Raw genomic sequence first — 15079 nt, forward strand, 5'->3', positions numbered from 1 at the left:
TGTAGTGTTTTTTGCAAACAGATACTGGGGTTTTTTTCAGGCCATACATCATTACTAATGTTGAACATCACTAATGTTGCTAGTGCCTGGTAATCTGCAGTGCAAGCTTAGAGGGACTCACAGGAAAGGTCTCTGTTTAGTTGTTAATGTTCCCTTCCCTGTACTTGGTCTTTGTTACTCTGGTACCTTCTCAAGATGCTAGAGACCTTTATTTAATGTTCTTGCCCAAAGCAAGTTTAAAAACAAGTAAGTCTCCAAAGGCATCCTCTATTTCAACAAATGTTACAGTGCAGTTCCACAACTTGCTGGATGATCTGCATCTGGCAGTACTGACATACATAGTAGGATTTGGTGGAAGAAGATAGCTAATAGTCTTTTAAAGCACAAGATCTAACTAAAATATGTGACACTCTGGTGTGGTCTGTAGAAAATCATACCATGACTTTCTCCTTGGTTTTTGGCATTTGTGTAAGAGATTCAAGTAGAACCTTCCTTAAAGGTACAGAATCAGATACACATAAATAAGGGAAGTGATGGTAGAAAGGTGTTTTTTTTCCAAGGCAGTTCTATTTAAATTATGCTAAGTTGCTAGGTGGTGATTTTTCATGAAAGTGGAGAAATAGCAGCTTTCTGTGATCAAGGAATCCAGAGTCTTTCTGGGGACCCAGTTTGTAAGATAAGCATCTGTCATGATGTAAGTATGGAGTAGGTCTCAGTCATTCAGATTATATCTCTACCTAGTGTCTGTGTTTGGAGTGCTTTTGATCTTAATGGTACCACTGAAAGTATACTTGAATTAATGCTGTGGATTTTTTAGAGTTGTCAGATATTGAATGTTTCTCTTGGGATTTTTGGGTCAAACTGGTGAACATCTGTCACTAACTGCCAGGATGTTAATTCCTGTTCTAGTCATAGTAGTCTTTAACTGTGCAGTACTTTCTTCTTCCCTGTGTTGCTTAGATTCTCACAACTGACAGGAAACCACAGCCATTGGATTTCAGTAGATAGCCAGGAGGTAGGTGGTTCCTTGCCAATAATGGTAGTACAGTGACAGTAATGGAAGCATCTGATTACATGTCATCAGGTGTCTGAACATCCTATTGCTTCTATTGTGCTTATGGAAGCCTAAAGGCAGATCTTACTTGTAGCCCTAGTCTGTTACTAGAATTCCACCTGTAACCCTCACTGTAGGGAAAAGTAGACCACTTGCTACAAATACTTCAGGATGTGGGAGTTGACAGCCTTGCTGCACAGTATCCTCTTCTCAAAACAGGATTGCTTCTGTTCACTTTGATCACTTCATCTGGTAAATTAAAAAAAATCAATTTGTTATGGTTCAAAACTTAACACTTGAGTATCATGAGGGATTTCTGTGCTGTCTTCCTCTTAGAGGCAGTACTTGGTTTCTTGACCTTGTAAGAAGTGTTCATTTCCATTTTAATTTTAGAGGCTTCTGCAAATGACAAGAATTGTCAAGCTGTGAAGCTGTTCCTTGCATCTACCTATACTTTTGCCCTGGTCTGTCTACAGATATAGTCTTGGGAAATGGTCAGATGCACCTCTAGGCTTCAGTATCAGTACTGGTGACAACTCTTTATGTAAAATTTAGATGCTTTTACTTGAAACAGACTTCTTTCCTACTTGATCTTGGTACTAGTTGCTTTTGACAATGTCAATTCTGGTAACTTTGGGTTATTGGCTACAAAGCAGTAGAGGCACTGGAGTGAGTGAACTCTGGTTGATTAGATTTAACTAACAGCATCCTTGTGCCACCCTTCTGCCCAGTCTATAACATTGAAATTTGAATTACAAAAATTAGGTTACATGTTTACTCAGAGAGAACTTAAAACAAGAGGAAAGTTGAGGCTCATTTTACCAAAGGGGTGAAGGCTGTCTAATAGAGTGGATAGTAGTGTTATATCGGGTTCCAAGACATATATAAAGACAAATTTTTCCCAAATGTGAACATCTATCTTGATATAGGCTATCCCAGCTTCATTTCAAAGGCTGTAGGATGGATAGCCAGTGAATTTAATAGTGGATTTCTCATAGAAAGTAGCTTACTGTATGGTAGCTCTTCTGTTCAAATATGATAGCTATGCTCAGTCAAGCTGTTTCTTGGGTAGTAGCTACATGAACAGGAGTAACCTTCAGAAGTTCACTGAGAGGGGAAAAGGATGGGTTGAAGTAGTCTCCTTGATTTATTTCTAAGAAACAGGTGTTCTAGAAACTGACCTGGGGGTATGAATTTTAGGTACAGCATAACAGGGTGGTGGTGCTAGGCAAAGACTTTAGCTGGTAGTGTTAAGTATTTTCCTTGAAATATGTTGTAGGTATTTAAAGTGAATGCACCACTGCCTCCACGTAAAGACCAGGAAATTAAGGAGGATTCTTCATATTCAGCAGGATATAACCAGAGTTTCTCTACAGCAAGTACACAGACTCCTCCTCAATGCCAGTTGCAATCTTCTCATGTTGCAGAACAAACCTCTCTTTCACAAGAATCTCTGTCTTCAGGTGAGAACTGTATGTGTATCTATTTCAAGTAGCTTTAAAAGGCATTTAAGTTCTAGTATTTTAACTCATTAACATGTGCTGTGAGTTATAACTGGGTGAAATTCTTTAACACTTTTATAGCACCTGTTAACATTAGGGTTACATCAGCCTAATTTAGTTGATGGTATGGTGTGTAAACTTAATTTCAAAACTGCTAGCAGGATGAAAGGCTGCTTCAAACTAGTTTCTGTAGTAGCTGTATGGACAATGTCACTTACATGCCTGAATTTCCCGATAGGTTGGAAATTCAAGGATGTGTTGATACTTGCCAGTCACACCATTGTTAGCTAGGAATTGAAGCAGTGATGAAATACTCTTATTTGGAACCATTAATTTGGTCTCTGGTGATAGACAGTGCTGGTGTTGCTGAATGCTAAATGAAGTTGGGGCAGGTTTTCAGTTTGACCTAAGGAAGACTAAATTTCTGATAGGTGGGGTCTTCTGCTGCCTTATTCAATACAAAACAGACCTGCTTGACAGTGAGATCCTGTAACAGGAGAACTTATACCGCTGACACTAAATTTGAAATTAAACAAGATCCTAAGTCTCAAATATTTTCCAGGATGAAAGAAAGTTGACAAATAGGGGTCTGGATTTCTAAAACTCATCACTTGTAGAACAGTGTTGGTTCTATGTGAAAGCTCTTAACTGGGTGTTACTTGATTTTTATTGTGGCTTGGTTATTTTCTTGATGCTGCCAGCAAGCTTGTTCTGACCTATGCAACTGAATCTTGAATGCATTAGAGGCTTACACGGACAGCCTGGGCTGTTTTACAGTATACTTCAACAAGCTTTGTACTCCACAGAAGAAAATGGGAGGATGCCCTCTTACTTGAAGTAATGCAGGGGGAGGAAAACAGGATATTCTGAGCAGCTTAACGGGTCTCTGAACCTCCTAAGGCTGCTGTTGCCTCCAGGTGTGGTAACTTCTAAGAGTTACAAAAGCTTTGAATTCTTTTGTGCCTTCTGTTTTAAGCAGCGAATTATCAACCTGATGGAGCAGTTCCTGTTAGCAATGGTAGCCTTGCCTTTTATCCAGCACAGACTAATGTTATTCCCAGACCGCCTCAGCCTTACCTTAACAGTCGCGGGTCTGTCAGAGGATCTGCTAGAGGTGGAAGGTCACTGGCTAGTTCATATCGTTCCCCTGGTGGGTACAAAGGTATGTCTGTATTTGCTACCACCTTAAAACTCTAATGTAGTAACACTAGAACATGATCTAACATGACATGACAGAGCAATTTCATAGCCTTTTGAGTTATGAAAGTAGAAACTTTCACTAACAGGTTTTAAAATTATTTAACTATATAGATTTTGCTTGCTATTTCATTTACTATTCTGAACTTTTTTCCCCCTTTTATTCTTTCTCTTGGCATGTCTTGCTAACATTGTGGGCATATATTCTCTCAGATAGCACTTGTAGTATTTGCCCAAAACAAGGTACTCCTTGCTTAGCACTGCTGGCTTTAATGTTACCAGCAGAAACTGGGATGCAGGTGAGGCTCCCACTAGTGGAGACCCTTTCTGGATTAGTAACAAACTGAAGAGATTTCAGAGGTTTTTTTTGTCTCTGCAAGTCAGTTGCTATCTTGCTGCTAGCTGAAGTACTCCAGAAAGTTTCAGCTGACTTTAAGCAGATACTAACTTAAGACTGTTGGTAGCTGTGGCCTGTTCCACTTTGGAAGGGCACTTAGTCTGTCATAGCTGTTTCAGTTACTTGGCTGAGACTGCTCAATACCTGGTAACAACATGTACCAGGCAATGAGTTATACAGTTCTAACTTGACAGCAGTTGAGGGTTTTATAGTGTCTGGTACTAAATGGCTTGCAGCTCCTCTTTGCTAGTTAGTCTGATAGCTAAAGAGGTTAAATAGTAGCACCTAAATGTATAACCATAATAGGTAAGCATCTGTAATAGCAAAAGAAAATATTTCTTAATTCTGTGTTAAATCCTGTTTCTGGATCTAGTGAGTTTTTCAGCTATTCCTTGAAGTCCCATTAGTATCAAACAAGCAGTTGTTATGGTCTGATGTTAATACTTCTAAGCATGCAATTTTTATACGATAGTCCTGAGTAGCTAATGAAATGCTTTCTTTAATTCTGAATAGGAATAGGTGTAGTTGCATATCTTAATACACAGTTATTCCCAAAAGGGAGCTCTAGTTGTATTTTGGACTTGTACTGTAAACCAAATGAGGAATATCAGATAATCAACTTTATTTGAACAGGTTTTGATGCTTACAGAGGCTCACCTTCAATAACTAATGGCAACTATGGCCAGCTGCAGTTTCCTGGTAGAGACTATGCTGGAATGCCCTATTCTCAGAGGGTAAGTAATGACTTTGTTTCTACTAGCCTTTTGAGCACTGTACAGGAGCTGAGTCTTCTACTGTAGGTTTTCATTATCTTCACAGGTGAACTGTTCTTTACAAGATAAAGGTTAGTTTTGTTTCCTGGACAAAACTTTTTGAAACAGTAGACAGCAGTTGAAATAAGTCAGTTCAGACAGATTTCATCTCTATCACATGTTGATTTTAGTCTGGAGGGAGTCTCTGAAATGAAAACATATAGCAAATAAGATGTGATGTGAGTCACTTTACTGTGGACTTTAAAGTTGGTGCTGAGTGCTTCTGTAATATAAAATAATGGTATGAGAATATGGTTGGGCAAAAATTCCAAAGAAACAATATATGTATAAGGATGCAAAGGGTTCTGGTGAAAGGAGAGCCTTCAGCTTTGAAACGAAATACATTCTTCTGTACTGACTCATGGACTTCTAACAGACCTGAGACTTAACATACTGCTTGAACTGAACTGTGTATAGTTCAGAAGCTAACTTGCTGGAAAGGGCATTGAAATAGCTCTTTACAACAGCTTGTATGAAATTTAAATTTTCCTTAAGTAAAGCTGTTTATCTACATCTTAATTCTGACCTCCATGATTGTCTGTTCTAGAGCTTGAATTAATCGTGTAAACGAAAAAATACTGTATTTGTTAACACCACTTGTTTTCAGGTTTGCTTATAGCCATCTTCCTAATATTTCTGTTCCCTTTTAGGATGTTAATTACCAGCAGTGCTATAAACGAGGTGGGATAACTAGTGGTCCTCGTGCAAATTCAAGAGGTAAGGCTAACATCGGGTTCCCAGTGGCACATGTATATGCTTGGGCATAGCAGATGGAGTGTTATTGTGAATAGTGAGGAAAATGGTGTACTATCACTGATAAAACAGATTAAGGTGTGTGTAAATTAACCAAGCTACATGGAAGCTTAAGTACTGTTCTGAAACAGCACTGCATAGCAGCAAATTTAATGCTACTATTCTCAACTTGGGTGCCTTTATATGTCAAAGTTCTAATATAATGGTACCTTTCTGAACTTTCTTCACAAACTGATGAGGAAAATGCAGAGGGTGGTTCCAATGTTGCATATGGCTTCTTCCATTAATTGCACGGTCTCCCCTGCTTCTGAGGAAGCTATCAGATCACAGAAACCTTGTAAGATAACTTTTTCTATGAAAAATGATTTGTTTGGGAACAGAGCTTTACTCTGTATTTCCATGCTAGAGTACAAAGCCTAAAGAAACACATAGGACTCAAGGGCTCAAGCATGAATAGCATGTATCTTGAAAAAGCTGTGAGCAAGATGATGTAATCCTACTGTGTGTGCTGGAAAAAGCTGGGACTTAGGATGCTATAGGTGAAAAATGAGATGAATAGTAGTTGTAGATTACTACTTTGAAGAATAAATGGAATTCTGGCATATCAGGGGAAATTTTAGGATAAAGCAGGTCAACTCAGTCTGAAGGAGGACTTGCAGAATAAACTTCAGAAGAAAATTAACAGAAATGTGAGACTGTGGTGAGTTAACAGTTGACAGCCATACTTGTTATTGTTAGGGTATAGCAAGTTTGGCTTTATTTGGTATCTTATGGTGTTCCTTGCTGGTGGAAATAACAATGATCTGCAGCTTGAGTGTGCTTGCTTAACATTTCTCAGATCTATTAATCTTTTCATTTTAGACCCTTTTTAACTTGGATATTTGAAAAAGATAAACAGCTTTTTTGGGGGAGTTGGGGTGCAGAAAACTTAAAAGCAATTCTAGTTCTTCAGACTTAAAATATCCTAGCATCATAAGTTGATAGGACCTAGGATGCAGTTCCGGAACAGCAGTACTGAGGTAACCTGAAGTGCAAATTCAGGTCTTGAAGGTGACTAAATGACTGCTTGGCTCTTGGTAATTTGTAAGGCTTTTCAGAAATTACATTTCATCTCCTCTCAGAAGTTAGCGTACACTTTTTTTATGCTGATATATGTATGTGGAAATACTGAAGATAAAACTATTGCAAGCTACTGCCCTCTCTACTTAAAAGTATGAAAAATAACTGTTCATAGTTAAATTATGGCCCATCTTGCTGCATGTAAGTGTGGTGAATGTAAACCAGCTTCAAAGTTTTGTTCTCACTGGGGTCCTTGGACAACTTGCTGTAGCTGAAAGAAAATCTGTTGCAAAGCCCATACATTTGCTGCTTAGGACTATACCTGCAGGTTTCAGGATATCCTTCTGTTACAATACTTACTTGTCATTGCTGATGATGTTTTTTAACAGCAGGGTGGAGTGATTCCTCTCAGGTGAGCAGTCCAGAACGAGACAATGAAACCTTTAACAGTGGGGACTCTGGGCAGGGAGACTCCCGCAGCATCACCCCTGTTGACATGCCAGTGACAAGCCAAGCTGCCACCATACTACCAGTGCATGTCTATCCTCTCCCGCAGCAGATGAGAGTTGCTTTCTCCGCCGCTAGAACATCTAACCTAGCTCCTGGAACTCTAGACCAGCCAATTGTGTTTGATCTGTTGCTGAACAACCTTGGAGAAACTTTTGATATCCAGCTTGGTAGGTTCAACTGTCCTGTGAATGGTACATATGTCTTCATCTTCCACATGCTGAAACTGGCTGTAAATGTTCCCCTGTATGTGAATCTCATGAAGAATGAAGAGGTCCTAGTGTCCGCATATGCAAATGATGGGGCTCCTGATCATGAAACAGCTAGTAATCATGCAGTCCTGCAGCTTTTCCAAGGAGACCAAATCTGGTTGCGTCTGCATCGGGGAGCCATCTATGGAAGTAGCTGGAAATATTCCACCTTTTCAGGATACCTCCTTTATCAGGACTAAAATCCAGTGTGATGTTTACAAAAGAGCTGCTCCAAACACCTTGGTGGAGGGGGGTGGGACTAGCTTTGCACTTCTGACTTTATAGAAGATATGTGGTTCCATTACTGGGGGGAAATGATGGTCCTGTTGTGCAAGGTGAAATCATGAAGTTGGGGTACTGAATCAGCACTAATTTGGCACTTTATCAGTTGTGATGTAGCCTTGCTAGTAAAGCTGTGAATGTATATTGTTTGCACTTACCCTAAACTGTATTAATGTCCAGCTTACTACACTATTGATTGCCTCAAGTATGGGCTATTCACAATGCCTTGTTGTGCCTCAATAAAACAAGTTAATATGCATTTTAGTATTAATATTGCCAGTGGTCTTTATTAAATATATCAAACTGAGCTTATTCCTGATGTGCTGCATACGTGCATATTACATAGAGCTGGTCTTCAGGCTATCAATAATTCAGGATAAACTGTGTAGTTTAAGTGGGATTACTTGTTTGTTTAGTTCTTGCTTGATGACATTCTTAAAAGTGTGTCCTTGATCAAAGTGAGTTCAAGATTGTTCCATACCTGCTTGCTTTTAACTGAAAGTTCAAGAAGCTAGTGAAATTCTACATCTTTCATTAGGACTACTTATTTTAAGCGCATATCCTGTCAAAATCTAGCTTTGTCACATCACCTGTCTTTCAGCAGCGATTAGTTAAAACTATTAAACCTTGAAACAGTCACTGAAGGGCTGGCTCATGCTTAGATGCAATATATTTTAAAGTTAAAATTGATCCTTGTGAAGTACACAGGTGTATTGTTTCCCTCCCTCATGACACTTGGATTGTAATGTAGTTCTTTTGGAGAACTGCTGAGGAACTTGGTATTTGTAGTTGAAGTGTGCTGCTTACGTTTCAAATCAAACCTTAATACAAATGCTAGGAAGCATTTATGAAATTCCTTTCTTACAGCTAACAGGCTCTGTGACCAAACTTCAGCAATTTCTTTGGCCTAGTAAACTCTCAAGCCATGATATGTCCTTGTCATGTCAACTAGTGCAAAGCATTTCAATGTTTAAAATGCAAGATAAACTAGTAAAAAGTTCATTGGATAGGTAGGTCACTGGCTCTTTTTACTTCTAAAAGCTTCCTAGTTTGTTTTAACACTAGGAAGCACTTCATCTGAGTGCTGTAATGAGTGCAAAAGTGTGACTGGCATATCTGAAGATGAAACAGAACTATGCAATGTAAAAACAGTTCAGCTATCTGCTTATTGAGATAAAAGCAAAAACCTGCATGGGGTAGACTTCAGACCTGATATAAAGCTTCTGTTTCATGGTAACTGGTTTTGCAACTTCCAAATTTAAATGGTTCTCCCCTGCAGATGCCACAAAACATGTTGTCTGGCATGACTTAATAAAGTTACTGGCATAAAGATCTTGGGTTTATTCCAAGCTTAGATTTCTTTCTCTTATCGACTTGGAGGGTAATCATACTTTGTCTTGATTTAATTACTTTGTCAAGTTCTGAGAAGCTTAAGCTTCAGGGAACCTTGTTTTTTCCCACTACAGACAAAAATGTCGAGCCTTAACTATTGAATACTAAGGCTGTATTTTGATGCTTTTAAACATGGTAATTCTTCAGCCTATGCAGAGGCTTATTTCAAGAACAATCCCAGTAGGGGATAAGTGGCAGGAGTTTCACTAGCACTCTTTTCTTACAGTGTTAACTATCCTTGGTATATTCATATGGTAGATAGGCCTGAGTGCTAGGATAACTAAGCCTTCAGTAGCTTTGTAGCTGTGGACAAAAAGTTTATTGCTCTTCTAACAGACCTACAACTCCTATATTGTTTTATTTGTAGAGCACTGCCCCAGTCACACCTCTCCCAGTCTATATAGAGACTAGTAAATACATGAACTCTGTTGTGCATATAGCACTTAGATGGCCTTAGTGCAGGCTGCTTCGTTTAGCATGCAGCTTATCCTTACTTGCTTCATATGTAAGTGATAGATTTCATATGTTTTAAGAACAAGTTACTGGTACTTACAAATGCTGCTAATAAGCTCAGCCTTCAGCAACCTCAGATGTGATTACTGTGAATACATAATATGCATGCTGCTTTCTAATGCTCTGGTTCAATCAGATCTGGAAAGCTGCTGTCCTGGGTTCAGCTATAGTAGTTAACTTTCTCTTTGTATCTGGTGCAATGCTGCATTTTGACTTTAGTCTAAGAACAATGCTGATAACACACTGATGTTTTAGTTACTCCTGAGCAGTGCTCATCCTGATCAAGGCCTTTTTCAGTCTTATGCTCTGCCAGGGATGAGGTGAAGCTGGGAGGAAGCAGAGACCAGGACACCTGACCCAAACTAGCCAAAGGGGTATTCCATACCACAGCATGTCATGACCAGTATTTAAACTGGGGGGAGTTACCCCGAAGGTCCAGATTGCTGCTTGGGTTAGGCTGGTTATCAGTCAGCAGGTGGTGAGCAATTGTATTGAGCATCTCTTGTGTTTGTTTTCCTTTTCCCCTTTTAGTTTTATATTTTTCTCACTGTATTTCCCTTATTATTAGTAGTAGTTTTACATTATGCTTTAGTTATTGGACTGTTCTTATCTCAGCCAGTGGGATTTACATTCCTTTGATTCTTCTCCTCATCCCACCCAGAGAGAAGGGGAAGGGCTGAGCGGTTCTGAGTTACTGTCTGGGCTTAAACCACGGCAACTGCTTAGTGGATCCATGTTACCATTTGTTTGGGACTAATCGTATTTCTTACTGATAGGTCTAGCAAAGTTTTTATGTACCTTAGCTTGCATATATTTAAGATATCTGAGCTAAACATCTTGATTTCATCTGTACAAGATGGATTTTTTTAATGCTTAATTAAAGGAGTACATGCTGCCACAGATGTGAAGTCTTACCATTATATCATTCCTTATTAGTAAACTTGATCATAAATCATGTAATGGATAGCTTTAAAAAACTTCATAGTTTATAGGCTTTACCAGTCTGAATTGCAATTATCTCTATAGTACAGCTACTTAAAACGTCTTTTTCCTGATACTTGTTATTAAAAATATATACAACTTGGATAATTTTCTTCTAGAGTAGCTAAAAATATGTTCAATGTTATCCTATACATTTCTCACATTACCTTCTTAGCTAGAACTTTTACTGTGTTTCTGGTCAGAGCCATGAACACAACTCTAGCTAACTTTTGTCACAAAACCAAATGTAAGTACTATTAAAGAGGTACTGTCACAAAAAAGTTTTCAGACTAGATGTGACTCAAATGACTAGTACTGAACTTTTTAAATGCAAAGGCTATGTTTACAAAATACTGCAAAAGACCAAGCAAAGCACCTTTTTTTTTTTCTTCCACACTAGGAGCTGGCCAAAATCCACTAGTTGAAAATTGCTGTTCTGATCTTCAAAATACCTAAAAACATCATTTCCTGTGAATTCAGATAGTGATAAGTACTAGCCTATTGATCCCTCATACTTCATTCTTCATGCTTCAGATTAATACTTGATTTTGAATGCTTCTCAAAGTACTTCAAAGTATTCTAGTGCATTATTTACTGACGCAGTTTCACCCTACCGCAGTATGTTTAGATGAAAGATCTAGATCCCTATTCTATTTCTGGGCAAACCATTTCACAATTTGAAAATACTTGATGTACCACTGCTATAGACTTCATGTAAGTATTGTCTGCCAATACTTTTTTCCTTAGTAGTCATTACATGAAGTTGCTTGAATTGTTGCACTAGCTAATGTGCTTTAAGGATGATAATCAAATCTAATTAAAATATATGAAGAGGCATCATAGCTCTTCTAACATCCTGTTGCTGTCTTAGCTATGCACATCAGATACCACGTAAGTTCCAGTTCAATTACCTTGTGCAGCCTGCTGAAGATGAGCTGTAAAGCTCATCTAACTAACCCTGCATTTTGATTTGGAGTGGGTTTCCACATTTTCTTCTTGAGTTCAGTGAAATGCTGGAACTACCCTGAAATGGGAGGGTGTGCTGGTTTTGACTGCAATAAGAGTTAATTTTCATCAGACTAGTAGGTATGGGGCTGTGTTTTGGTTTTGTTAGCAGAACAGTTTTTATAACACAAGGATGTTTTAGTTACTGCTGAGCAGTGCTTACCCAGAGTCAAGGCCTTTTCTGCCTCTTACATGGCCTTTCTAGCAAGCAGGCTGGGGTTGCACAAGTTGTTGGGAGGGGACAGCTAACCATAGTGACGATATAACTTAGTACTCAGCAATACAAGCTGGGTGAAGAAGGGAAAGGGGACGTTCAGGCTATGGCATCTGATACGCCAAGTAGCTGTCAAGTCTGATGGAGCCCTACTTAGCTGTGGATGGATGAATACCTGCCTGCTTCCTTGCTTTGCTTTAGTGCATAGCTTTTGCTTTACCTATTAAACTGTCTTTATCTCATCATATGAGTTCTCTCACCCTTACTCTTCTGATTCACTACTGTGGGGGGAGTGAGTGGCTCTATGGGTCTTAGCTGCCTACTCAAGGGTTCAAGAAAGGGCTTCTTAAAGCTTTCAAAATACTAATGGAATTTACTTTTGTGTTTCTTTCAGGTTATGGGAAGTGAGAAGAGACCATGAATGCACCAGAATTGTCATGGCTGACTTCCTGCAGCTAAGGAAGCCTCCATCCTGCAGGCTGCAGTGGTGGTGCAGACAATATCACTGGTCTCTTTTTCTGGATCAGTTTACATAATGTTTCCTTCCTGACTGCTCCAAGTTATCTATAGCTGCTCCAACAAAACAGTCAGTAGGGGAGACAGCTTTGGAATTTTAGAATCATAGAATCATAGAATAGTTAGGGTTGGAAAGGACCTTGAGATCATCTATTTCCAACCCCCCTGCCATGGGCAGGGACACCCCACACTAAACCATGTCACCCAAGGCCTCATCCAACCTGGCCTTGAACACCGCCAGGGATGGAGCATTCACAACTTTCCTGGGCAACCCATTCCAGTGCCTCACCACCCTTACAGTAAAGAATTTCTTCCTTATATCCAATCTAAACTTTTGCTGTTTAAGTTTTAAACCATTACCCCTTGTCCTATCACTACAGTCCCTAATGAAGAGTCCCTTGCCCAGCAAGCTTACAAGCCCCCTTCAGATACTGGAAGGCTGCTCTGAGATCTCCACGCAGCCTCCTCTTCTCCAGGCTGAACAGCCCCAACTTTCTCAGCCTGTCTTCATATGGGAGGTGCTCCAGTTCCCTGATCATCCTCGTGGCCCTCCTCTGGACTTGTTCCAACAGTTCCATGTCCTTTTTTAGCTATGAAGTCTTGTACCTGGAGGCCTGCTATACATTTATCTGCTGCAGATCATCCTTGCTAGCTCTTTGGTGTAAAATCTTTTTTTTTGTAGTGACTTGTGTCTTAAAAGTGCTGTTTTAAATACAAATGGTAAGTGCAATAAAACTATTAAAAACATTTTAGGGAGATGTTAAAATAGCCTTTAAGCATATTTGGTTCTTCATTGCGATGTTTTACATCACCAGCCCCACAAGACTGAAGTCCTTTAACAAATACATTTAATAACATTTCAGTTCACCTACCAGAGATGAATACACAGAAACAGAATAAACCAGAGCTGCTTTTAAACTGCCCACAGCATGTTAATTTGGGAAAAGTAAGTGGAGATACAACACTACAAATCCTTGAAGTAATATGGGTTTCGTATGATATGTGCTCCAAGATCTTTAAAATGGCCAGTTTTCACTGGTCTGGTTTATTTTCTATCTTAACCAAAATGGGAAAATGACAAAGAATTATCACAGTTAACAACATATACTTTTCCCACTCACACTGTTTTCTGTTTATGTTTTATGATTACTGAACGTACTCTCACCTGCTTCTGAGAAGAAATGAAAAGATGGATGAAAATACTTCCAATTTCCTGCTAAATGCTGTAGAGCTGCATTACTGGAGAATGGAATTTCCTGAATGATAATGATCAGGTGTTCTGCACCACTTCAAAGTGATGAAAACCACAAGAAAGTACACAGTCTCCAAAGGCCAGGTAAATGTAATTCATTTTGACAGCCAGATTATTTTTTAAATTATAAACAAAATTATTAAGGGAGATTTTTTTTTTTTTTAATAGTATTAGCTGCTTTTAACATTTTCCTTGTAAATAACTTCATAGAATGGTTTGGGTTGAAAGGGATCTTAAAGACCATGCAGATCCAACCCCCGCCATGGGCAGGGACACCTTCCACTAGACCAGGTTGCTCCAAGCCCCGTCCAACCTGGCCTTGAACACTGCCAGGGATGGGGCAGCCACAGCTCCTCTGGGCAACCTGTGCCAGGGCCTCACCACCCTCATGGTGAAGAATTTCTTCCTAATGTCTAATCTAAATGTCCCCTCTGTCAGTTTAAAGCCATTTCCCCTTGTCCTGTCACCGCATGCTCTTGTAAAAAGTGCCTCTCCAGAATTCCTGTAGGCCCCCTTTATCTAGGAACTTATTTACTGGCAGTAAAGATGTGGCAAATGTTGCTATATAGTTCCCTTGGGTAGAGAAGGGTATCCCTACTATAAATGATACGTAAATGCTGTGCATTCAGCATTGTTCAGAAAAGTATTCTTCAGCATAGGTAAGAAATACATAAGTTGAGGGAAGTCCTGCTGCTTTCTTAATTGAGCAGTAATGACAAATGACATTTTACACTGTAATCACAATGAACAAATGACATACTAATAGTATTTCTAAGGCATCTCTATAATGGGATGATCTTGTAATTGCTCTTGTGTTTGACTCTTCCAAAACACAGCAAATAGTCTTTCTGTTCTTTCTACCAGTTAATAACATGTTTCTTGTTTGTAAATGTAATGTAAAACATTACTTGCAGAAGTAACCAAACGATTTAGCTCCCTAAGATTGTACTAGTCATGAGGTTTTTCTGGCATGCTTTTGGTCTGTGAACTGCACTTCTGACAGTTATCTTACACCTGCACGGATATTTAATACTTCCTTTGGATCAGCTGCATGTTCTATGGCTTAAGGGTGAAAACAGGAGAACAGGGGTGGAGAATCACAGTAGGGCAAATGTTTACAGTTGGAAGTAGTGTTTGTGTATTCCTGATTACCCAAGAAGTTCAAATTAAAACAGGGGAAGTTCAGGTTAGATATAAGGAGGAAATCTTTTACTGTAAGGGTGGTGAGGCATTGGAATGGGTTGCCCAAGGAAGCTAAGAATGCTCCATCGCTGGCAGGGTTTAAGGTCAGGTTGGACAAAGCCTTGGGCAACACGGTCTGGTGTGAGGCACCTCTGCCCATGGCAGGGGGCTGGAACTAGATGATCTTAAGATCCTTTTCAACCCAAACCA

General features: G+C 39.3%; 1 protein-coding gene across 1 annotated transcript in view; it reads left to right on the top strand.

The window, feature by feature from the left end:
• CAPRIN2 (caprin family member 2) overlaps positions 1-7732 on the top strand; it is a gene marked incomplete at its 3' end in the record, with an annotated part of 33062 nt that extends 25330 nt beyond the window's left edge. Inside the window, exons 16-20 of the mRNA XM_080627670.1 lie at positions 2334-2517; positions 3533-3718; positions 4784-4884; positions 5613-5679; positions 7164-7732. Coding sequence (XP_080483796.1) covers positions 2334-2517; positions 3533-3718; positions 4784-4884; positions 5613-5679; positions 7164-7732 — 1107 coding nt within the window. The remainder of the gene's footprint in view (positions 1-2333; positions 2518-3532; positions 3719-4783; positions 4885-5612; positions 5680-7163) is intronic.
• Between the last annotated feature and the right edge of the window lie 7347 nt (positions 7733-15079).

Source organism: Psittacula echo, assembly GCF_963264785.1.
Source record: "Psittacula echo genome assembly, chromosome: 1".
Lineage (NCBI taxonomy): Eukaryota > Metazoa > Chordata > Aves > Psittaciformes > Psittacidae > Psittacula > Psittacula echo.